At 38.9% G+C, this 24,746-nt stretch overlaps 1 protein-coding gene across 1 annotated transcript in view; it reads left to right on the top strand.

Annotated features, from left to right (window-relative positions):
* Positions 1–24,746, top strand: part of ptprsa (protein tyrosine phosphatase receptor type Sa) — a 172,329-nt gene that overhangs the window by 82,693 nt on the left and 64,890 nt on the right. Inside the window, 4 exon segments of the mRNA XM_043222235.1 lie at positions 1,312–1,457; positions 2,485–2,626; positions 14,673–14,861; positions 20,760–20,777. Of these exon segments, the coding sequence (XP_043078170.1) occupies positions 1,312–1,457; positions 2,485–2,626; positions 14,673–14,861; positions 20,760–20,777 (495 nt within the window).

Below are 24,746 nucleotides of genomic sequence, written 5' to 3'. Positions count from 1 at the left end.
TTCAAAGAACCATGCTGTTTTTGACGTCTTGTTTTTTGGTCTACCAAACAATTATGACTCATACGAGCTAAAGTGGCGAACCTGTGTGCGGTTTTTGTTGTGAAAGTTGAGCTTTCATGACTTCAGAACGAAGCAGAAAGTCCTCGGGCTTCATCCTCTCCGCTCTCTGGAACTTCGCTTCAAGTGTGTTTATCCGCACCCGGAGATTCGGGGGCTCGCCTGCCTGCCCGCGGGCGGTTAATAATTAATTTGCCGTGCTTGCCTGACCGTTTGATCATCTCCTCATATCTGTGCGCTTTCTGGATTTTAGCATGTTCCCCCTAGAGAGCCTCTTCTCATGTCTTGTTGTGTCAAGCTTGACCTACTGCCCCGCGGAGAGAGAGAAAAAAAAAAAAAGCGAGCGCCAGCGGAGGCCCGTCGAGAAGAGCCGAGGTAGACAGCATGATAATTTGATGAGCCGGGAACAAACTGTGCCGGGTTCTGGGGGGGGGGAGGACAATTTCTTATTTTCCAAAACTAGCGTAATCCGCAAAGAACAAGCAGTAACGGTAGGAAACAAAAAAAGATGACAGCTCCTGCTCTCCAGAAGCTGGAATAGCTAGGTCACGATCTATCGTCAGCGACTGTCAGTCCTGCGTGTCGTTAGCTTACAGCTGGCATGTCCTACGGGAAACGTGCGTAGGGTTTCGGATGCCTCACCTGACAAGGGGCTTTCAAATCAAGGCAGAGTCGCCGGTACTTTATTATTCATTGGCCAATAAATTATTCAGAGTGGCGTCAACGCGCGCATCGTCTGTGGTGTAATTACCGGCGTGCTGAAAAACAGCCACTTTCCATTTGTGCGGCCCCCGTTTCTTGTCGACATCTCTATCGTAGCAGAACGGGTCACTAGCCCACTCTAGCCGCAGTCCCCTCACTCGCTATTTTATGGTCGAATGCGCTGCGAGTAACTGTTAAATTGCGTGTGTGGGTGTGTGTTCAATCACTCGGTAATTTAATTTAATTGATTTGCTGTTACAGTGGCCTTGTGACGAATTGGGTTAGCTTCACTTTACCTGCAGTCACCATTGCTAGCCGCATGCTACTCTTACTACTACTCTTACAGACTGCAGTATAAAGTGAACATTTTAGAAATGTTTGATATGCTAAATTCACCACAGTGCTAACAAAAACGAACAAAAAAAACATTGCCTCTACAATGCAACGCATTTAACTCGAACATCAGCTGTCATTATCTCTTTCTTGACTCTTTTGACCAGACGGTAAGGTGCTTTGGTGCCGAAATGCTAATTGTACATTTTCTTTGTTTAGCTCCACCCAGGTTCACAAAAGTACCTGTCGACATGATCGGTGTCTCCGGAGGTGTCGTATCTTTCGTATGCCAAGCCACAGGTGACCCCAAGCCGAGAGTAACCTGGAACAAGAAAGGAAAGAGGGTGAACTCTCAACGCATCGAGGTGAGATTTAGCATGCTAGCACGTATTCCTCCCTAAATGCCATCTGGAACTGTTTTTCGGCTCAATCTTAAGTGTTTACGTAGCATGCACATCCTAGCTTCTGTGGGTTTTAGCCCGTGTCTTATATTCATTTCTTGTTTGCTGTGTTCTTTTGTCACAACACAGCTGGCAGCTGTACTGTTGATCAATGTTTAGTGTATCTTAATTAAAACTAGCTTTGCATTTAACCACGCTGTCACTTTTCAACAAAGATGAAAAACTTCCCTCAAAAAAAAGGAAAAAAGATCAACACAAAAACACGTTGGTGGATCCGATTCACTCGTCGGCGCCAACCCAAGAGTACGCTCAAATTATCATCTTGGTTGCATTTAAAAGTCATTTCGTGAGGGGTTTGAATTAATTTGTTTCCCCTGAAGGCTTTGCTTTGATATTGATCTGCACACACTTAGGACAGTGTGCCGTCACTAGGCTGCTTCTCATTATCGTAGCCTTGAAAACTCACCCCCTCCAAAAAAGAAAGAGAGTTTTGCCACTGGCTTACAAAGAGCCTCGTTCCTCTTTGTCATTCCCTATTGATTCTAGCGACTGTTTCGCTACAATGACATCAAATGCGAAAGCACCGCAGGAGCCTAATTAACTCGCTTGCATAATTTGAGCTCACAGCAACATCTAGACATTGCAGGACATTTTAGCGTCTTAAAATAGGAGCACGACTGTTTTTATCGGAATTAATTGATGTAAACAAGAGAAGGGTTAGGGTTAAGGGTCAAAAGTTGGGGATGCCGTTTGATCAATCAAAAACTTTGCAGCATGGAAGAAGTTAAATGGCATTTACAAAAACCATTCCCCCTAGAGCAGCTAGGAATTAAGCACCTTCTTCTCGAGACACTCGGGATGGGTAACTCTCAGCTCCAGGACTGAATTTACAGGCTTTGTGTCTTCAGGCCAGATTTTTAACTGCCAGGCAACTGTGTTAGTGACATTTTACCATTTCAGTGTAATATAGCGACTCTTTCCTCTTACACAGACAATTGAGTTTGACGAAGGTGCGGGGGCCGTCCTAAGGATCCAGCCTCTCCGGGCGCCTCGAGACGAGAACATATATGAGTGTGTGGCGGAGAACAGCGAAGGCGAAATCAGTGTCCAAGCCAAGCTGTCAATCATTAGAGGTAAGACTGAAGTCATTTGCGTCAACAATTTTTTTTGCAAACTAACACGGTTCTGTAAAGTTCATCTGCCTGGAAGATTCTACACTACAAAATCTGTGACTACAGTGGTACCATTTTAACAGGTACACCCTTACTTACACCAAAAAGGTGCATATTAGTACCTTAAAGGTATGTAAAAGGTACATATCAATACCTTTTGTAAGGGTATGGTTCCACTATCAGCTTTTTTTCTGAGCGTGCATCGATCCTGAAGGCTTTGAGTAGTTGCTTTAGATGTGCTTGCTTTAAGTTTTTATCCACCTCCAGTCCTCGAAGGCCAACCCCCCAGAATGTTTTAGATAAGTATCCATTCAAGCCAAGTTGAATCAGATGTTTTTATTACTGAGACATCTAAAACATTCTGGGACATTGGAGTGGAGGAAAACTGCCCTTTCGGCAGAACCTTAAAGAAACCGACTTGCGTTCTCTGGTTATTGTGACCCAATAACAATCTCTGGGTGATTGTGACCCAGTCTTACTCTCACAGAAACTCTACATCTATCCTAGCCAATCGGAGAACCTCTGTCATCCTGAGCATCGAGTTATCCGTTTGTTCCCCGTGCGCTGAGGTCTAGCCATCTGCCTTGTCGATGCCGAGCGCTGGAGCAGGCAGCTTGCAGGCTTCTTCCTGGGCCCGAACCCAAGCCGAGGGTTTTTGTAGGCAGCCCAGTTTTACATGGAAATCCTGGCTTTGGCAAGACCCATGCGGCTCAGGAAGGAACACAGGCGGTAGCACTAGGGGGAAAAAAAACGGCTGCTCCCCCTTCGCTCTCTCATCCCCATCTGCCGTGGGCCCGCATTTACATCGAACCTTATCAGAAGAGCAAGCCCCACACACACTCGTAGAAAGGACGACACATGTGTCCGCGTGCTCCCGGAGGAGAGCGCCTCTGCTCCAGAATGTCTGCACGGACATCAATCAAAATCAATTAAACAGTCCACCATCGCAGCTGCAATTTGTGGTCTCCAGCGGGCTCTTCTTTCATTTTGTCCCCGGCCAACTTCTGAAGCTGGTGACTTCATTAAGTACCCAGTCACCTTGCCGTCGTCAGGGTGTGTCCGCCCGCCTGCGGCAGAGAAAACACGGGAAGGCTTTGCTGTAAATCTGCCGGTGCTCTTTCCAGGGGCTTAGGTTTGTTTTTAGCTGCCTTCTGGCTGCCCACAAGAGCGGTGAGCAGAATGCTTAAGATGTGCCATCTGCTTTTCCACCGTGTCGCAGAGTCCTCTGAGAGTCCTTGGAGGAGTCTCGGAGAAAGCCGGGGCGAAGACACCTGCAGCCGTTGCTGCTGCTTCTCCTCTGTGTCACCATAGGCGGCGAACCCTCGCTTCCCCTCCTCCGCTTTCTTCTCTTGTAGCCTCGCTGTTTTTCTTTTCATTCTGACCCTGGCTTTCAGCCCTTCTTGGCAGTCTTGTCCACCGGCGACCCAGAGCTAGCACTTCATAGAATCCAACACCAACAGCAGCCCAGGTTTTGCCATCTGCTCGCTTCCTGCGAGGTGTCAGACGCTCGCACGCTTCTTTACACATTCAGGTGTGTCTGGCCTTAGCTTGCCCCTGGTCACGCTGTGAGAGCGCTGGGTTCAGAGTGCTGGCCAACAAAAGATCAGAGCGGGAAAGCTGGACCGCACATGCACGGGTTTGGCATCGAGCAACCCGAAATCCAAAGGTGTCAGACCACCTTCCCCAAACATTAGCTCTTTTCCAATACCTTCTGTTTTTTTAGACAGCACCATGGGCTAACTCCAGATGTGAAGGCTTTTGTAAAAGTTGGCTAGGTTTAGCGGCAACGCAGGCTATATTTTGTGAATAAGGCAATCCCAGAATGCATTACGTCAGGCTCAGTGAGGGGAAAAAAAAGATGATTGAGAAAAGTGAGAAAAATGCTAGGTTTAGAGTTGCAAGTGCATCATTTTACCTAATGTTTTTGTAGGTATTTTAAGCTTTTTAGAGTGTTGTTGTGCTGTTAGCGTTGCAACATATTAGCCAGAAACTCTTGTAATCTGTTAGTTATAAGTGCACTATTTTACCGCATAATTGTGTGTTACGTATTTTGATGCTTATGAGTGTTGTGCTGTTAGTCACGTCATCATTTGTAGATGGATCGAATTGATGCAAAGCAAATAGGCGCAAGGTTACCAAGCACTATTTTAGCTAATATTTTATGTATTTTGTGCTTAGCGGAGCACTGTGCTGTTAGCTTAGCAACGTGTTAGCAAAAAGCTCTATCTGTTGTGGATGGATAAAACTGATAAAACCATTATTTTACACAATGTTTGTTTACTGAGTGTTTCTGTGCTTATCAGAGTGTATCAGACCACAAATAATAGGCTACCAGTACACTATTCAAGCTAATAGTTGTGTGTGCTATGTATTTTGACGCTAATTAGAGTGTTATTATCAAGGCTTAGCTCAGTTAGTGTAAAACCTTGCTTCATTGTTTGTAAAAGGATAAAATTCATGCACGTCATTATATTTTAGTGCAATATTTTACGACATAATCGTTTGTGCTCAGTGTTTTGATACTTATTATAGTGTTAGCGAGAAGCTCTTGTCATGTTTTGCGGACAGACTTGCAAGTGCTTTATTTCACCTCATAATTATTGTATGTATTTTGTTAGAGTATTGAGCTGCTAGCGTAGCAGCATGCTAATATAAAACACAACCGTAGCCAGCTGGGAGTTGAGTCTCTTGGGTAAGGAGCTGCTGTCCATGACGAATGTCTTAAATCAGTGCTTTATTAGAAGGTAGAAGCCTAAGTAGACGGTATCCTCATCTCTTTGTCAGTTTGCCTCACTTTCTTCACCTCTTCTCATCTCATCCTTCGCTTCCAGAGTTCGCACCGTGACCCTTCCTCCTTCAAACTCTGGGCGCAGGAACTCGTTAGCACTGCCGAGCGCCAGAGAGGATGATCTCACCGCAGCTCATGCCGTTTGATCAGACGCGTTTAATTGGCTGCTACCCTGCAGGACGAGCCGCGTTTGTTCTGCCGCTCCTCGCACGCTTTTAATTGGACAGTTCTGACCCCGGCGCTCGCCGCCGAACCCCTTTTATTAGCCATTTTTTTTTAATCGCAGCTTTCGCGCGGCCATTTCCAGATTCTCCACCGTCTCGTCTGTCCCGCTCAGGCTCGGTTCGAGGAATCTTAACGTCACTTTTCTCTCTCTTGCCTCTGATCACAGGCTCTCAGCGCTTTGTGGATCCACACAGACGAGTTCGATTCATGACTCATCTGTTCTGAAGAAATCTCCCCGTCTCGCACGTTTCTGTGGCTCACAGATTTGATACGGGCTGCTGTGCACAAATCAGCTCAGTCTATACCAGCGTCTCTGATCCTCAGAGTAATCTCGTCGTCCATCTCTATTCCTTTTCCTACAGCTCGCTCTTCACTTCGCCTTTTCCACCGACATTTAATCGCAGGGTTTTTAATAATACTAATAATACAATAATAATAATAATACGTTCATGTAATAACTGTAATTGTAACTTTGCATTTTCAGATGTTTAATTAGGTAATTTGCAATAATATAACTAATAATAAATGTAATTAATGTACTAATTAATACACTAGTGTGTAATCTAATTTTTTTTTGTATGATATTGTAACATTTCTATATATTTTATAGAATTTATATGATGATGATGATGTAAAATAATGTATCTTTTCCATTTTCAGACGTCTAATTATATAATTTGTAATATAACTAATAATAAATGTAATGTATTAATTTATGTAGATAATTAATTTTATGTGCTGTTGTCAAATTTCTATTAATTTTATAGAATTTATGATGATGATAATAAAATAGTAATAATGTAAAATAAATTAATGTAATAATTTTAAATTTAACCTACCTTTTCACTGACACTTATAATAATAATAATAGTAATAATAATGTAAAATTATAAATTGGTGTAACAGTGAATAATTTAACCTTCCATTTTTCCTTTAAATAATATGTTATAATAAATAATAAAATTTTATTTAGGTGAATTAATCATAATAATATAAACTTATTATTGGAAATATTAAATAATTATAATTATGTAAATATAAGTAGTAGTAATAATAATAATAATAATAATAATAATAATAATTATGCTGGTGTCTACAACCATTAATATTAATTACTACATTTCAGCTTGCATTTATTAACTTCAGTTTGTGGATCATGAGCAAACATGAAAGAACGTAGATTAATAAATGCTATTAGCTAGAAGTAGTTATGAATCTTATTGTAAATCATAACGTTTCATTCATGCAGCGGTGTCCTGTCGCGTCTGAAGCTCAATCAATATACCTCACGTATGAAATGATACTTTGAACCTCGTCGGACTCTTTAATATAGCATTTGTGGTCTGGTTTCTCTCCTCATACCTGATAAAGCGCGCCATCGGATGGCTGGCCCCAGAGGATTGTGGGTATTAGCCTCAGTGTGCTCTTTCAGCCCCGCTACGAGTGGCTAGGAGTAAAAGAGCAGAGCTGATCGGGGTCCCTGCTGTCATCCCGTGTCCAGCAGGGAAAAGTGTGTTATGATTGAGACGCGCAGCATCTAAACAGAGCTGAGCCTGCTGTTTTAGCGTCCGGTGTGTCGCGTCTTTAAGATCCAGTGAACCCCGGCCGCCTATTGATCCTCGGCTCCCAATAATCTCTCTGTCTATGGCTGATCCGCGCTCGCTCGATACGAGCCGGTAATTAGCGCTGGCCTGTGTTAGCAGAGTCCAGCTGCACACGCTAGCTAGCTAGCTTGGGTTTGCTAGCTGTAGCGCTAGTGCGTTTCAGGATTTGTGTAACGTTCCTGTCGTACCGTTGTTGGAAATGTTAACAGAAAAGATGAAAAATGCTTTGTAAATTACGTCAGGCTCAGTAAAAGCATGTAATGATCTCAAACCATTTTTTGGGATATAATACATAAAAATGATATAATATTATATTTTATAGGCTTTTTTTTACTTACACAATATATTTATTATTTGTATTTATTAAAGTAGTATTTTGTTTTCAATATTATTTTTTACATTTGTTTTTTTTTTATTTCTTTATTAATTAATTTAAATAGTGTATTTGTTATATACTATTTTTAACATTTACCAGTTTTTTAAATCTGTACATGTATTTACATAAACTTTATTAATTTATAATTTTATGTAAAAAAGCGATGTAGAAAAAAAAGCTGAAATCAGAAATAAATTTGATTACAGCTTACCATTTTCGTGCTACTTATTACTTTACTGCTTTTGGAGGGCCAAATTATTCAAAATGAAATAATTAAATGTTAAAATATGGAAATAAATGGTTAAATACATAAAGAAATAATTACATGTATAAATAAATATTTTAATTCATTTAATTATTTATATATTTATTTATTCTATTCATAAATATATTTGTTTATTTGTTTATTCATGCATTAATTAATTTAATAAATTATATATTTATTGATGTCATTCGTGATTAAGCATCATTTATTTATATCCTCCACTTTTTAATTTTCAGCGTTATGGTTGTCACTCTTTCAAACTCGACTTCCTTGGTCTTCTTTCTAGTTTAAGCAAAGTTTTTTCGCATTACATGCTGGAAAATATTAGCATATTTATTATTGTTATTATTACTATTGCGTAAGGTTATATATTTTGCTAACTGCTTTTAAAAAGTCTCTCTTTGGTGTCTGTTCACTTCCTCGAGTCTTCAATTAAGTGCAGTAATAAAATGGCTCCGCCGAGGCTCTTTTCCCTTTGCCCTCAGAAAAGCCTCCTGTCCGGCCGTTCAGTCCGTGGATGCTGTAATTAGATGCTCGGATAAAAGCGCACAGAATACAAATGTTTGAGCAGAGCTCCCGCGACGTTTCATCTCGTATTTACAGCAAGTGTTTCCCTTCAGTTCTGCCGTGCTGCTTTTCCTTAAAATCAAAAACAGTAGTTTGCTTTTGAACGGTAGATTGTGCATTTATTCCTTTGTTCACGTATATACATATTTATTTATTTGCTTATTTACTACATATGAAAAGGTCGATGTTTAATTTGCACAGAGAAAACATTTAGAAATCATAAATCATTTTTACTCGTAACCGAAGTTCAAATTGACAAATAAGTTTTAAGCATTTTTATTTCTTATTTATTTAAAACTTGAACACTTTGTAAATGTCTGATTTACATGTAGGAAAATAATTATTATTTTTTTTTCAAAATGTACATGTTTAAAACCACAAACAAAAAAAGAAATACACTTAGAAACGTATAGAAATAAATACAAAGCATTTTTAAAGAATGGTATGTTGTTTTAAAATATTCTTTTTTTAATATGCATTTAAAAAAAAAATATTGTAATATTAATTATATAAAGACTTGCTATAATAGTATTGGCAAAAACGCTTTAATAAAATTATAAATCAGTAAAAAATAATAAAAAAAATTATCCAAAGTAGCAGTTAGCAAAAATGTCTAGTTATGGATGTATTCCTAATTGAAGTGAATTTTTATTATCTATGTTTTCTATGATATTTGGGCTCATTTTTGCTTTTTTATATTAGGGGATTTTGGTTTTTATTTAGTATTTTATATGATTTGGGCGTTCGTATTAACCACACACTTTTAGTATTATACATGATATATGAATTTGTATTTACAACTTTATATTTTGTAAGACTTATTTAAAATCATGCATATTTTTTATAAGTCTTCTACATTGTACTTGTGCTTACTTGTGATTTTTGGTTTATGTATTAGCATTGTGTCTTGATAGTCTCTCATATATTGTTAGTTTTAATATTATACATTTTTTGCCATTATAAATGATATTTAGACTTGTATTTGGTTTTATAAGCGGTAAAATCATCTGCCTTTAGTAAAACACAAACACAGCAGCAGTAGCTGCGAATCTGCTGGGTCCTATTAGAACAGAGGCGATAATTAAGACTGGGGTTGTGAATTACCATAATTTGTGCGAAATCCCGAGCTTCACCAATTCTGATGGAAACCCAGCAGTCAACCCCACGTTTTAGGATTGGAAATGCTAATGTAAAACAGCCCCGCTCCTCCTGAGAGGCTTGGCTTGGCCTGTCGTGGAAATTGAAGTAAAACAATTATAAATTATAATTAATATATAATCTTTTTTTATCGCTGTACGACTATACGCATTTTCAAAATACTCTATAAAAGCATTTTATATTAAATAAAAAATACATGTTTTTTCTCCCGATGAAATGCCCAAGGCCTTACGCTCTAGCTGCACTACTTTAAAAAACTTCTTGAAATTGGGATGGTCAGAGACGGCGTCCTTGATCCTGTAGTGAACTTAAGGCATACCAATTGGCGTATACCACTAGGCACGGTGCCGAGTGCAGAAGCTGGGCTGTGATAGTGTATCTGGAGAGGCAGAAATGGGATTCACGCTCCTTAATGGAGCATTATGTGGTTCCTCCTCCACCCTGCAGCCCTCGCTCGCTCGCTCTCTCTCTCTTTCCTCGCCCAGTCCATTATTCGTTTCCCTGCACTCGTGTCGCTGTCTCCTGTGCAGCAGCCCATGCTGACGGCGCAGTGTTTGCCGTGACAGGCCGGCCGAACCCAAAGCGCCGTGACCGGTGACTCTCCTAGACTTAATCAAGTAAGCGCGCAAACTCCCGGACGCGCACTTCCTGTTATGCAAATTGAGCTGTTTTTGGAGTGCAGGAAATTAAATTGACCACCTCTCAAATCCAAACAGCTGGGGCGACAGATTAGTTAAATGTCGTCTTAGTTCCGCGTTTGAAAAAGCGCGTCTTCCTCTTGCTGCCGTGCGGTTTGTAACCCATTTTTCTCTCTTCGGCTCCTCTAGCCCATCGAGTTCTGGGTGATATTAATGTGCGTCTAAAGCCATCTCTGGCTGCGGCGAGAGCTAATCAGTTAACCTGATTAAGGAACTGATGAAATTAAATCATTTCTGTAAGTGAAAATAATAAAATAGCCAATACGTGGGAGGATACGTCTGCGGAATTTGATGCCGCCCCTGAGACTTTTATCAGCAGGAAAGTGTTTGCTGGAGAGCCGTTTTTGAAAAGGCACGCTTATCAAAGAATGCTTTGTGTAATTACGAAATGTGCCTCTGCTTGATAAAGCTGTTAACAAGAATGCCACGGTCCCTGCAGAAGGCGGCAGTTGTGTGTATATTACCTATTTATTTTGATGTACAAGCTGCAATAGCCATTTTACTTTTAATCTGTGATATGAAATATTACACCTGCGCCGCTAATGAGCTTCAAAGATCATCATAAATCAACTAGAACTCATTTGCTTATGGACACCCAGTAGCGAATGCTAGGTATCATACAAACTCAGTCTTGGTAATGCGCCTAGTAATTATTAGTTGTATTCTTAGAGAAAAACCAATAGCATATATATTGCGTATTTATTTTGGTGTGCTTTTAATCTGCAAAGATAATGAGCTTCAGAGATCATCGTGAATCAATCTAAACTCATTTGCTTATTACCATGGATGCACGTCTGCAAATCCAACTGACCGCTCAGGTTAAGAGGCTTTGCACCTGTCACTTGCGCAATGCCATTAAATCACAAGCTACAATTAAACGCAATTACAGATAATAACAGCGGGCGTAAAAGCCCATGTCAAAGCTAACGGATTGAAGCTAACGGGGATTGTTCCGGGGCGACTTCAGTGCCCTGTTGAATCGGTGAAAGCACAGCTGTTGGCTAAAGTGGCCGGCGCACTCAGCCCGCTGCGCTGATCATCATAACAGCATCATTATCGTTGCAGCTTAACAGCCTCTTAGTCAGGCCAGGGGCGGCCTTCAGAGCCGCCCAGATATAAACCTGGAACGAGGCCTGTAATTGCATTCCAGTTCTTATTTTAAGGAATTATGAGGTAGAATTAGCTCTCTGCAAAGTGCAGAACAAAAAACACCTCAGCTGTTATCCAGCATCTGAAATGCATGGGTTGGAAAAGCTGCGTTTTTGTCTAATGGGCAACTGTTTGGAAGCCTTTCAACTGTTGTGTAGGGTTAGTGCTAGAGAGGTACAGCAAGAACCTCAGTCCTCAAGCCTAATTGTAAATCGACTGGTTGTGACGATATCAAAAAGCTCTTGTGGAGAGAATAGCCGTCTAATCATGTGATCAGATTGGTGGGGAATGCTGGAATTACAACTGCAGGGCTTTTTCACCATGAATGCAAGCCAGGCAGGACAGGGCTAAGGGCTCTTGGCGCGGATATGCCTGATTTCCTTCGTATTTTACCAGAGCAACTGACCCTGAACCAATTTGTGCGTTGGAAGAGTACATCTGCAAGGCAAATTCTATTTCTAGCCCCTCTCCATTACTATTACCCGAAGAGGACATCTTTACTTTGGAGTGCTTGCGGTGAGCCTCTCCTAGTGGATGATATTCCAGGTCAGTTGTTGCATCCCGGTGACAATGTAGACACTCTTTCTTTCCATTTGCATTTGTATGCCCGCAGTTGTTATCACCACATATAAGCAGTGCTAGCACAGTCACACTGGTTTTATTTTCAGCTCCTGTCTCGACCTCTTCCACCGACACTATGATAGCATTTGCATTGCTTTGACATTTCTATCAGTGACACTGTTCGCTTCTCTCACTCGCCCACCACCAGTCCAAACTCCCCAGCACTTGCCGCCTTTAATTAAGCTCAAATCAAATTACTCATCTTGTGTTAAAGGCTTAATTTGTGTGCTTTGCAGAAATCCTATTCTGGTGTCACGGCATGGATAATCCGGCCATGGTTCACAATTGCAGTACACAAAATGTTGCTATCCAAAATGCTGATTTTGGAAGGACAAGCACAAGAGGGCTATCCTTTCCCCCAAGCTGGAACTTTTAAACATCCCGTCTCCGCTGGTTAATAGATAATTCTTCCCCAGCCAACACTGAATAATTGAACATGGAAATGAAAGGTCACTGCACAAAACATTGGCTCAAATCCTTTCTTTTGGTGTCAATGCCTGTGTAAAAACAACTGTTTCCGGTACTAGGTGCACTACTTGGGTTTCTTGTAATGTCATGAGCCTTGGCACACTTTTGTGACTCTCAGAGGGTTCGAAGGACGTGACCTTCACACTTAGAGCCTGACCTGTGCCCATTGGCATGGTCTACAGTGTCTGCTTTTCTCTGCCAGCATGTGAGTCACATCGGGTCAAAGAAGTGAGAGGTTTTTGCTCCGCCTTATCCGTCATTGTCTTTACAACAGATCCAATGAAGAGCGTGAAGGCTTGTGTTGGCCTACAACAGCAGGCATCAGCCACACTGGATTCTGTTGAAGAGCAAGAGGGCTGAATTGTCAAAATCTATTGTATGTTTGTGTGTCAGCTGTCTCCTCAAATTGATTTAATGCCGTAAACAACTATGGAGGAAACGGGGGTGAAATGTCACCAGTGCTTGCCCCGATTAAACGGCTCTGTCGCTAGTGATGTAGACTTGGATCTGTAGGACTCGAATGATATGTATGACGGTGTGAGCAACAGCTCAGTGTGCGCTTTGCTATGATAATGTTTTATTATCCCTCAGCAAGTCCCCTTGAGGTTCCCTGAGGGGAAACAGGTCCTAGCCAAACCCAACTTGGTGACATACTCATTCCATGCCAAGTTGTTTCGTCCAGAAACTTGCTTCTTAGCAACTTTTGAGTAGGTTATTAGCATCTGAATGTCCACTGCTCACCTTTAAACTTCTGTATATCCACCCTAACAGAGAGCCTAGTTGTTTATTCCAAGAACTTGCTTTGTGGCATCTTTGAGTAGGTTCTTGCCATCTAAATATCCACTGCTCATCTTTAAACTATATAAGGGGTCTCCAAATGTGGTTTTGGAGGGCCAGTGTTCTGCAGACTTTAACACCAGCAATAAAACACATTTGAACAAGCTTACTTAGGCATGCTAGAAATTTCCAAGCAGGTGTGTTGAGGCAAGTTAGAGCTATACTCTCCAGGACCAAGTTTGGAGACACCTCTTCTACATGTTCATCCCAACTGAAAGCCTACTTGTTTAATCCATGCCAAGTTAGTTCTTCTAAAAACTTTTTAGCAACTTTTAAAGTAGGTGAATGCCATCTAAATATCCACTGCTTGTCTTTAAACTACATCAGGGGTCTCCAAACTTTTTAACTAAAACTAATTAACTAAAAAACTCAAACCAGATTAACCTTTCCATTGTTCTTCTTGGCCTGTTCGGACCAAAGGAACTACGAATGTTATTAATTCTAGTTTAGGGAAAGTAAATTAGCTTCTACTTCAGATTAGGGTCTAAAATGAGCTACCAGTGACTATGCTGATTGGACAAATGTATACAAACCCCCAGCTACCCTGCATTTTTAAAAAGCAGTATAAAAATGTTTTTGCAAGCAGGAAAATGTCCCGTGGGAGAAATTTGTTCTATAGGAATGACCCTGCTGGTTAGTTCCTAGAACTACACTCCCTTACAGATGGTCTACTTGCTTGAGGCCCCTTTATGCTTCAAACAAACTTCTTTTTTGTTTTTGTTTGAGGGCAGAAAGAAGCTTGAAAAGGCTGAGTGACGGTATACGGTTTCTGAACGTTTTGACCCCACCCGTGCTTGATTACCTGTATAAATTCAGTATGGTGTAATATTTATTTGCTTGCTACAGTTTTTTTATTCTTGTAATGGCTTTGGAAAACTTGAGAATCTTGACTTTCTCTACACCTGTAGATGTTGCTCCCTTGCCTGACCTCAGCTGAATGATAAAAAAAACTGTGTCAAAGAGAATGGAGTTTCAGAACATGCCCACCGATTGCGTAACGGCCTCGGACCAATGGTATCTCAAAAGGTGTTTAGGAGCTAAAACTAACTCTCTAAAAAGTTTGCTTGGGTGAGCAAAAGCCTGATTTTGTTCAAAATTGTCATTTTAGTTTGTTCTTCAATTTCGTTTGAAGTATAATGGGGCCTTTATTCTAATCCAAGTTGATTCTTCCAGAAACTTGCTCAGTAGAAACTTTTAAGTATCTAACAGTCCACTGCTTGTCTTTAAACTTTGCTATGTTCTCTCCTACAGAGGACCTACTTCCCGCTGGCTTCCCCAACATCGACATGGGCCCACAGCTGAAGGTGGTGGAGCGCACTCGCACGGCTACCATGCTCTGCGCTGCAAGCGGTAACCCCGACCCGGAAATCACCTGGTTCAAAGACTTCCTTCCCATCGACCCCAGCACAAGTAATGGACGAATCAAGCAGCTCAGATCGGGTAAGACGAACGTATGCGCTCACAGTTCTGCTGCTAATATTCTTCTGCTTCTGTATTGGGAACCCCGCGCTCTTCCAAAACAACCACCCACAGAGTTAGCATGCTATAAGTTGCTAGGGAAGCTGAAATGGAAAGATAATGACTTTTAATGAACTGTGTCAGAGGAGCTTAGTCCAGATTTTGTGGCAAGCGTATGATTAATGTCTGGTTTAGGCTAATGAAACTTTATTGAAAGACCCAGTAAAACAGTCTAATTATATATCTCATTAAGTCTAGCGCTCCAGTCGCCCCAAGGCCACCGTTGTGGGTCAGTGATTTGTCAGCAGCAGAGAAAAGCAAAATCTATCGGGTTGCATTGGTTGACGTAAATCAGTATGGGCAGCAGATACTCGGCTGACAACCCTTGACCTGAACTCGCTTACCCAGAGTTTCCTTTTTCACGATCCATCATGGCATTTTCAAAATAAAGTTTCAGATGCAAGTAGAGTGGTTTGGCGGTGAGCGGCTACATCTGCTCTCGCTTATGCTAGACTCAAGTGCTTTGTTTTGCGCCGTGTTAATGGACGACCCAGACTCGCCGAGGGGGTATCACAGGCCTCTGTGACGCCGTTGGCAGTGGTACAGGAACACAAATGCCTTTGACTTCTCCAGTTGAGGACAAGAAGCCAGATTACTGTGCAGCGTGTTGGGCCTTACCCAAACAGTCAGTCCTTTTAGCTTCCATTAGCGATGTCACTAGCCGCAAGGTTAGCGTTCATAGCTCATTTAGCAAGCTAATTTCTCCGCCCTGCTGACAGACGTACAGATTAATCAGACAAATTTAAGGGACTATTTCTAAAAATGTTTAGCGACCTGTCCTCCCTCTGTCTGTGTTTTTGTCGCCGTGTGAGTGGGTCGTGCATCATGTTGTGCCTCGCTCTCTGTCGTCTTGTTTGTGGCGTCTCTGTCTGCGTTTTAACCGAAGCAGCATCCTAGCGGCGTTTCCGCATTCACATGCACAACACTGACTAGCCCTCGATAATTAACGCACGACTAATTAGACCAACTAAATTCCGCATGCACAGCATACAGCGTGTACAAATGAGCCATAATCATGGTCTTAATTCGATTTGTGTGTTAGTGAGTTATCTAAATGCTTTTAGTAGTATTTGTTTGGTGTGTCTAATTGGTAATTAAATATGCCGACGTTTTCTAAATCTCTCAAGATGTTAATGAATTTCTTAAGGCAATAATTGTTTTAGCAAGGGCAATTAGTTTGACTGTTTTCACACGCTATATAAAAAAACATAACCCTGATTCTAACTGGTTTTAATCGATGTCATAAAACTAAAACCAAAACTCACAAAACTTGTCAAGAGCATGTTCAGGTAGCATTTCACTACAGGAAAGCAAATTAAAATCATAGATATGTCTTGAATTATATTACTAATCACTTGTTTATAAAAGTATTTTAATAGTATTTAATAATATTTTTTATTCAGTATACTTGCCCTGATCGTTGATTTCTGCTTTGATTGCAGTTAAATATTTTATTTGTAATATTTTGTCTTACATTAATAAAATGTATCATTGTATAAAGATGTAATGAACAGTTGTGCAAAATTACGATATTTTTAAATGTATCAAAAACATTTGAACACTTATTATTTTACATTTGATATATATTAAATTTAATGCTTTCAAACAATTATCCGCATCCAAAATAAACGTTTTTGTTTACATTTATAATGTAGGTGTGTTTGCTGTGCATATTTATGGATATATTACACACACGTACAGTGTATACGTTTTCTTAAGAAGTACATTGTATCGGTTTACGATTTATACATTGCATAATTTTTATGCAAATATAGCATATTTTTCTTAAATATATACGTGATTAATTTACACAGCCCACACATATATTATTGTAAAGCGATTTTATTTTGGATGTTTATTTGCGATTAAACGGCACTAATTGAATGATATATTAAAATATTACTTCAAGTTTAGCATTATTTTGTGCTTATTTGAATAAAATTTTTAATTATATTTTATTTAAATAATTTTTTTTCATTAAGTACGCTAAATAAAACGATTGAAATTGTCATTGCGAATAATTAAAATGACGAAACGGTGCTCTTTTTTTCACATTGTTTTTATCATTTCCTTTAGATGTTTGCGAATGTAGAGACCTGGAAACGTTCTTGACTGGTTTTGTCTAAAATCATTAAACGAGCTCCTAAAGTCTGTGTGCACCGTGTCGTCCTACAAAGGCGTCTTCTTGATCTCAGGGTGCTGTGAACCCGACCCTAAAATCTGCTGTGTTTTGTTCTTCCTTTCTGCTTCTTTTTCTGTGTGTTATCATTACCAGAAGCGATCGGTAAGTGTCTCAGCGAGCGCGCAAGCTTCCTCGCGTCCCTGAAGCAGATGGCATTTTAACTTGGTTTTAAAATGCATGTCCTCCCTCTCCTTTCCCTTCAACGTCTGTCTCTGCCCTCCGTATTTCTTTCTCTTCTCCTCGCCCACTAACATGAAACCATCCCCTGTTTCTCTCCAGCTTTAGAAGATGACACACCGCAGAAAGCGCGCACGCGTTTGTGTGTGTGTGTGTGTGTGTGTGTGTGTGTGTGTGTGTGTGTGTGTGTGTGTGTGTGTGTGTGTGTGTGTGTGTGTGTGTGTGTGTGTGTGTGTGTGTGTGTGTGTGTGTGTGTGTGCGTGTGTGTGTGTGTGTGTGTGTCTGTTCACATGCAGCTCTCCAGAGAATCCACAAATATTGAGATGCTTATAAAACAGAAGAAGAAGAGATTAGGGTTTGAGAAGCTCAACACAATCACACACACACTCCCTACTGTCTGAAAAGTCAAGAAGAAGCGCCCTCGGAAGACGGCGCACTTCTGCAGCCTTTGTTCATCATTTCATTTTGGATTTAGATTTTTTTTTTTTGGCAAAATATTAAATAACTGTTCGTTTAAATACATTTCAAAGTAGTCATTTACAAAATCATACAAACATGAAGGTATCAAATATGGAATATATTGATTATTTATATTGAATATATATATATTTAATCATAGTTTTTTCGTAGCCAGATTTTAATACATAAATATTTAAAAAACAATAATAATATAATAACTACAATATAATATAAATATAATAGCTGTAATGAAATATAGCTACTTTGTTATTAATAGATTTTTATATATATAAGTATAATTTTAAGTGAAGCATATATGTGGTAATATTTTTATGAATCAGTATTATTATTATTATTTTTTTGCTTTTTTATTATTACAGAAAACACATTACATGTTTAAATGTAACGCAAACATAATGACACGTTTAAGGCAATACTTTGAAAGACATTATTATTGTTAATATTACTGTGTATACTTATATTTTACAGTATTATTAAAATTAAATAAATATTTAAAAAATAATAAATATTATTTAAAGTAAATGAAGGTGCATTCAAGCATGCGTGTTCGATATAAATGGTTCTTTATTAATATTTAACAATCGTAGAATTGTTAATTATAACGTAATATCAGTTTGCTAATTATACATAAATATTATTTGAATTAAATTAAAATGGATGTGTGTGTCAGAGCCGTTTAGACAATTAAATCTTCTAATTAATATGGTTTCTAATCATTCTTAGGGGCCTGTAGTGTTCAGGTTCAGGTTTTTGTGTGTAGCTGAAGCTGCTTGAAACCAGGGGCCCGGGGCCCGGGGCCAAGATCTGCCGTTGTTCTGAATGAGCCAGACCTCTCCGGTCCTGCCAAGCTAAAAAATACTGACGACGTTTCATAGCAGTTCATATTTATTCATAGATTGTTAATGTTAGTGAGTAATTACATGTTTTAAGCAGAGATGTAAATGTGAATATTTCATTAATAATAATGAAGAATAAATACGCCTCATATATATCATTATTGTTGTTTTAATTATGGGTCGACACAAATATTTCAACATTTTGTGATATTAAAAATGTTTGTATTTTAAAAATGGTTAGTGTATATTAATATCAGTAATTACAGTCTAAACATAGACATCAATTTGAATATCGAATTATTATAATTAAGACGATTGATTTTATTATTAATATGATTTATATATTTTTTTTCAATATTAAAATATTGCTCTAATTTATTAAATGTTTAGCGTACATTTTTATGCATTACTTTAGGACTATTAATTATCAATGGCATTCTAAATATGGACATACATTTACATGCATCTCCTAAATATTACATAAGACACTTATGCGGTTAGATTATTGATCCATATTGCCTCCACTTGATTTTGTGTGTTTGCGAACCTCTAACCTTTGACCTCTGACCTTTTAACCTCAGCTAACCGTGACTCTGTCTCCGGCTGGAGCTAAACCAGCTGGTTGTGCTGCCCTGATACTAACCTCCTGACCTCCTCGAGCACACGCAGACCTGTCCGGAGCGGGACTGCTTTGTCTGCTTCTGTCCTCCTCCGGACGCACTCTCGCTCTTCTAGGCGCTAGTTTAAAGTAAAGCCTCATAGTATTATAAAAATCTCTAATTAAATTAAGAAGTGAAAAATGCTGCTAGAACCAATGTATTTCTGTATTTAAAGTATTATTATTATTATATTTTGTCGATTTACAGATAATATAATAGTCACTCATATGAAAACTACAAGACGACCCTTTGAATTCAACTTTTAATGCATTTAATCAAGGCACAGAATAATACCAAAAATATTTTAATTTTTATTTATTTATATATATATTATATATATACTTATTGAATTGAAAATATTGTTTTATGTGTAATTCATAAAGAGTAATTAAGCAGTATAACTTTTCTTTAATGTGCATTCTAGCAAAACAATACAGTAAAAATATAATAATACATTATAATAATTCATAATTGATTCATTGCTTGGATCACATTTATATCAATTAATTATTAGCGTGTGTTTATATTTATATGTTGTATTTATTATATGCACGGTATTGTCATGATTATATTTCTAGAATATTAATATATTACTATTTCAGGCGTGAGTTTCTTAGTTTTGGTCGAGGCGAGCTGTTTTTCAGGCCGAGGAGTTCATAAGAAACAGACAAAGCATCCTTGGGCTCAGAGATGACCTTCACGCTGCTGCTGGACCACGAGCTCAGCTTTCACTGAAACATCAGAACACAACTAAACCCTGAGGAAAGATCTCTAGGGATTATTCTAAAATAGCTCATTTAATTGGTATTTAGATTTTTTTAGGTCATTTTTATATTATACTATTTATACTATTTTATACTATTTATATATATATATATATATATTTGTGTGTGATTAATCACGATCAGTCGCTTGACGGCATATTGTATATTGATTTCTATTTATAGTTTATGAAGTAAAATTACATTTAGTGTTATTTAAATAGTCTTTTCTTTGCTTTGCAGACTAGTCAAATAATAATAATAATAATAATAATAATAGTATTTTTTATTTTAAAAATTAAATTTTTTACATTTATTTACAAAAATGCATATTTAATAGTGTATTATACGAATTTTATTTAGCATATTGTTTGCACACTGACGTTTATAACGTATCGATTTATTCTATTTATCAAAAATTAAACGCTTTTATGTAAAGAAGCTATTATTGTCGTTATTAAAAAGGAATGCATTTTTTTAGCAACTACTACATTTTTTAAATAAATTAACGAATTAAACCGTGAATGAAGCGTTTACCGTTTGACGTGTAAATAGGAGAAAAAGCTCCACGTCCAGCACTGGAAGGTCTTTAACCTCTACTAAATCTGTGGTGGTGGTGGTGATGGTTTAAACTAAACTAACCAGTACGTGAGGACACTCATAACCTGGCCTGCCATTAACCGTCAACTAAACTGATGTGTGTTTCGTTTTGTGTCTTTTTCCAGAGAGTACCCCCATCCGAGGTAAGACAGCACTATAAACACAACTAACCTTAAGCTAACCGCTAACTAGTGACTCCAGAGCAGCTCAGGACGGCTCGGGACCGGCTCTCCTCTGTGTCCGTGTGTGTGTGTGTGTGTGTGTGTGTGTGTGTGCGGTGTCTCTGTGTGTGTGTGTGTTTAATGTCAGTGTTGGGAGTCAGACAGGTGTCGGGTTGCTGTTTACCTTCGTCTGTGGTATTTGCGCTCGGGTCGCGCTAATGACGACGCCGCTTCCCTCTCAGTCCTGATCTCTTCTCCGAAGCTAACGCTAGCGTAGCTAGAGCCGGCCGAGTCCAGCTCGGGTTTGGAGGTGATGTCAGGACTGATGCTCGGAGTCGCTCCTCATCCACATCCATGTTCGTGTCTTATATTGATGTTCCTAACTTGATAATAAAGTGTTTTTTTCCCACAGCGAGCAGGTAGGTGCACATCAGAGGTCTGCTTTTACATTAATATTGTGGGCGAATGTTAATTCTACACTGATGAATTCTTATCATCTCAGTCAGTATTTAGAAATATTGTCAAGTTTGTGTTACCTTTTTCTCTGTTCAGATGTTAGTCAGTTTTGTATGTTTGGTGCCTACATGTATTGATATTGAATAAATGAGCGTTAATTTAATTTAGTGTCATTTAGAGTTCATTTATTTCATAGTTCACATACACTTTTTGTGATTGCATCCAAAACAAAATAACTTTTTGTGTACATAATATATGTGTGTGTACTGTGTATATTAAGTTTACATATATATATCAATACACATGCTTGCATGTTTATATTTAGGAAATAAGTATGTTATGTTTATAAAAAAAACATAAAACATTTATTAAAAAATTATTAAATATATTTAGGTATAAAACATTTACTGTTTGTGCGTGTCTTTACATGCACAATACACACACATTATGTAAGCGAAATATTTTATTTTGGATAAAATATATATAAATATGTAATCAAAATATTTTTAGATAATTGCCCAGAACTGATATATATGCACATAATAGAATTTATTCATAATGATAATAATAATTCTAGAATTTCAATTTATTTCATCATATGTTTCATATACATAAACCTAAATTGTAAATGCTCTAAATTAATAAGATATACAATGATAAATGATATAATTTTATATAAATATATATATATATATATATATATATATATATATATATATATATATATATATATATATATTTGTTATATATATTTTATTTTATTCATATTGCAATTAAATTTTATTTTTACAATTTTTTATTATTTATATTATCAATTAATAATACACATTTTTGATAGATAAGTTAAATACATTGGCTAAGCAGCTAGTAAAGCTCTTTCTTAGATTACACACACCGACGTGCATATTTATAATGTAAAAACGCAGCACATTAATCATTTTGCTGCCCGCTAAACTGAACGTGACTTATAACGCAACATTTGCATAATGAGATTAGTGATCCAAGACAGAGCTCTCGCCCCGGGCCGCTTCTGCAAACTCAGGCCCAGTCTGGGCTAAATGTGCCGGAGCAGAACAGTTACGCCGCGCTTTCGGGCAAAATTACGGCACCCGCGCTGTGATTGGTCAGCGACTCGGTCGCGTGTTTGCACGCGCTGTGTAAACGTTATCTTAACTCATGCCGGTTTGGTCTGCTTGAGATTTGACCTGTGCGCCGCTAAATGACTGTCAGCGTGCGTCATCTGCGCTTTTATGCCAGCGCTACAAGTCGGCAGATGGAAGCTGACAACGATTGCGTTACTTATAGCCCCCGTGACGATGCTCTCGCATTTAATGACCTTGGTGTGTGTCAATAAACATACACACATGTCCTAAATTCACTGCACACCAGCGTTTTTAGTCAAAAGTTTTGCTACGATGTTTATATCTAAAATAAACCTGTTATTTGGACATATTTAATTCATTTGAGATTCTTAACTTTTGATGGACCTATCGAAAAAATATATGTAATTATTTGTGGATCATTATTGCACTTTAAAATGGTGGGTCAACTAAAGATGCAGTATATCATCAATTGTGCTGCGCAATCTCAAAATACTACACATACTAAAAAAGTTAATATACTGAACAGCCCAAGTCTTCACCTCTCCCTCCTGATCAGCTCCACGAGCTCCAAAAACAAGAATAGGGTCGATTCCACAAACAAATCAATCATGCCTTGGCATTGCCCGCTAATTGAACAACCCAAATGGGACTGTAGGTGCTGGAAAAAGTGTGTGAGTTGACCGCGGTCCGGTTCCTTTAGGTTGAGAGCTGTTACCGAGCCTAATCAAGCATGTCGAGAGCCGTCACGTGCACACGGCCTCTAATAGACAGCTGCATGGTAGCGCCGGTCACGGTTCACGGCTCCCCTCGCCTCCACACCTGGCTGCCACGCTCCACGCCCCAGCAGAGCTGCCTCCTGACACGACCAACACTTAACAGACAGCCCAGCCTGTTTTCCCCCATGATCCGGGATCGGCCAGATGACGGGAGATGACAAGACTTCATCTCCCGAGGCCGTCGCTAAAGCCAGAACCGGTCACAGGTCAACGGTTACCCCATGTCCGTCAGTCACGAGTGCGCGCCAACTCCGGCTGTTCGTGACAAAAACACTTAATGGGCAGTTTAAGGGACACGGGTCGTGTTGACACCGAGGCGTTGGAGAATTCCCAAAAAGAGCTTTCCGCAATTCTTGCCTAGGATTGGCCTGCAGAGATCTTGGGGACAGTTTTGATAAACAGGATAAATTTGCGCAATTCGGCGCTCTTGTTTTGCTGGTGATTTACTAACAACGCACACGTTAAAGACCGTAGGAGCAATGTTTCATTTACATATCACCCAATCACGTAACTGCAAATAAATAAATAAAGAAGTCACGGTGTGTTGAATAGAACTTGTCGCTTCAAATGAAGGGTTGCAGGAAGTTTTGTTAGCGCTGGTATTGCGCAGGTTCTAGTTGAGGGATCCAATTATCTATTATTATTTTTAATTGAGCAAATTAAAAATAGCATAGCTGGGCAAGATAGTGTTTCTCTTTGCTTACAAATAAATTAATAAGTGTGGAAAACATCCTCTCTGTTCTTTGGTGCCTCCTCCTAGCAACAAATCCTGCATCCGTTTCAAGTGCAAAATAGTTTAAGGGGCGCTTTCTTGCAAGTACCGGTAATTTAATGAGTAAATCACGTTGCATGATTTATTTGAATATGATTTTTATGTCTAAAAGGGGTAACTCCTTCAGATGCATGTTCAATAAGGTCAGGCGCAAATATAATTCTGTCCAGACTTTTTCGGTGCTAACCCATCACTGCACATATTTAGTAAATCCTAACAGCACTATTTTAATGTCTAAAGTTGGTTTGTGCTAGGTGTTCATTAAAATAATTAGCCCTAGGTCATCAGTAGACTGTAGAGTCACTAGAACCTTACCATACTTATTTGATTACGCTCATTTGGCTCTACAAACAAACTCTACCAAATTCTGTAGATTTCCACCCCGCTAAATTGGCTTACACATAGTACTCTCGGAAGGCTTTTGAATCCGCTAATGTATTCGTTATTGTTAAGCTTCAGATAATAGTTCATAGCTAGAGGGCTCATGTCAGCTAGCTGGTTGCGTCTTGGCACGGATATTCAGAAAATGACTTCCACTTGCCTTTTATCATAAAGGGTATTGTACGGCGTTATGACTCTTTGAGCTCAACACTATTGGTTAAAGTAAGATAACAGCTTGTTTTGTCGCTGGCGGTGCCTCTAACGGAAGGCTACACCGGCAGCCTCAAAGACGCAACAGGCAGGATGAATAATGGAAATTCAAAATGTAATTATACATAAAAAGATAATAATTGAAAACATTCTCTGGCTGAGCGAAAGGGATATTTGAGGGAAGAGTGAGCGGGATCAAAGACATTTTCTGACAAGAATGATTTTGTTTGTGCTGTTGCTGTTGTTAAATACC

This window comes from Puntigrus tetrazona, chromosome 22 (genome assembly GCF_018831695.1).
Source record: "Puntigrus tetrazona isolate hp1 chromosome 22, ASM1883169v1, whole genome shotgun sequence".
Classification (NCBI taxonomy): Eukaryota; Metazoa; Chordata; class Actinopteri; order Cypriniformes; family Cyprinidae; genus Puntigrus; species Puntigrus tetrazona.
Note: the sequence above shows the minus strand (reverse complement) of the source record. Positions and strands in the feature narration are given on the sequence as shown.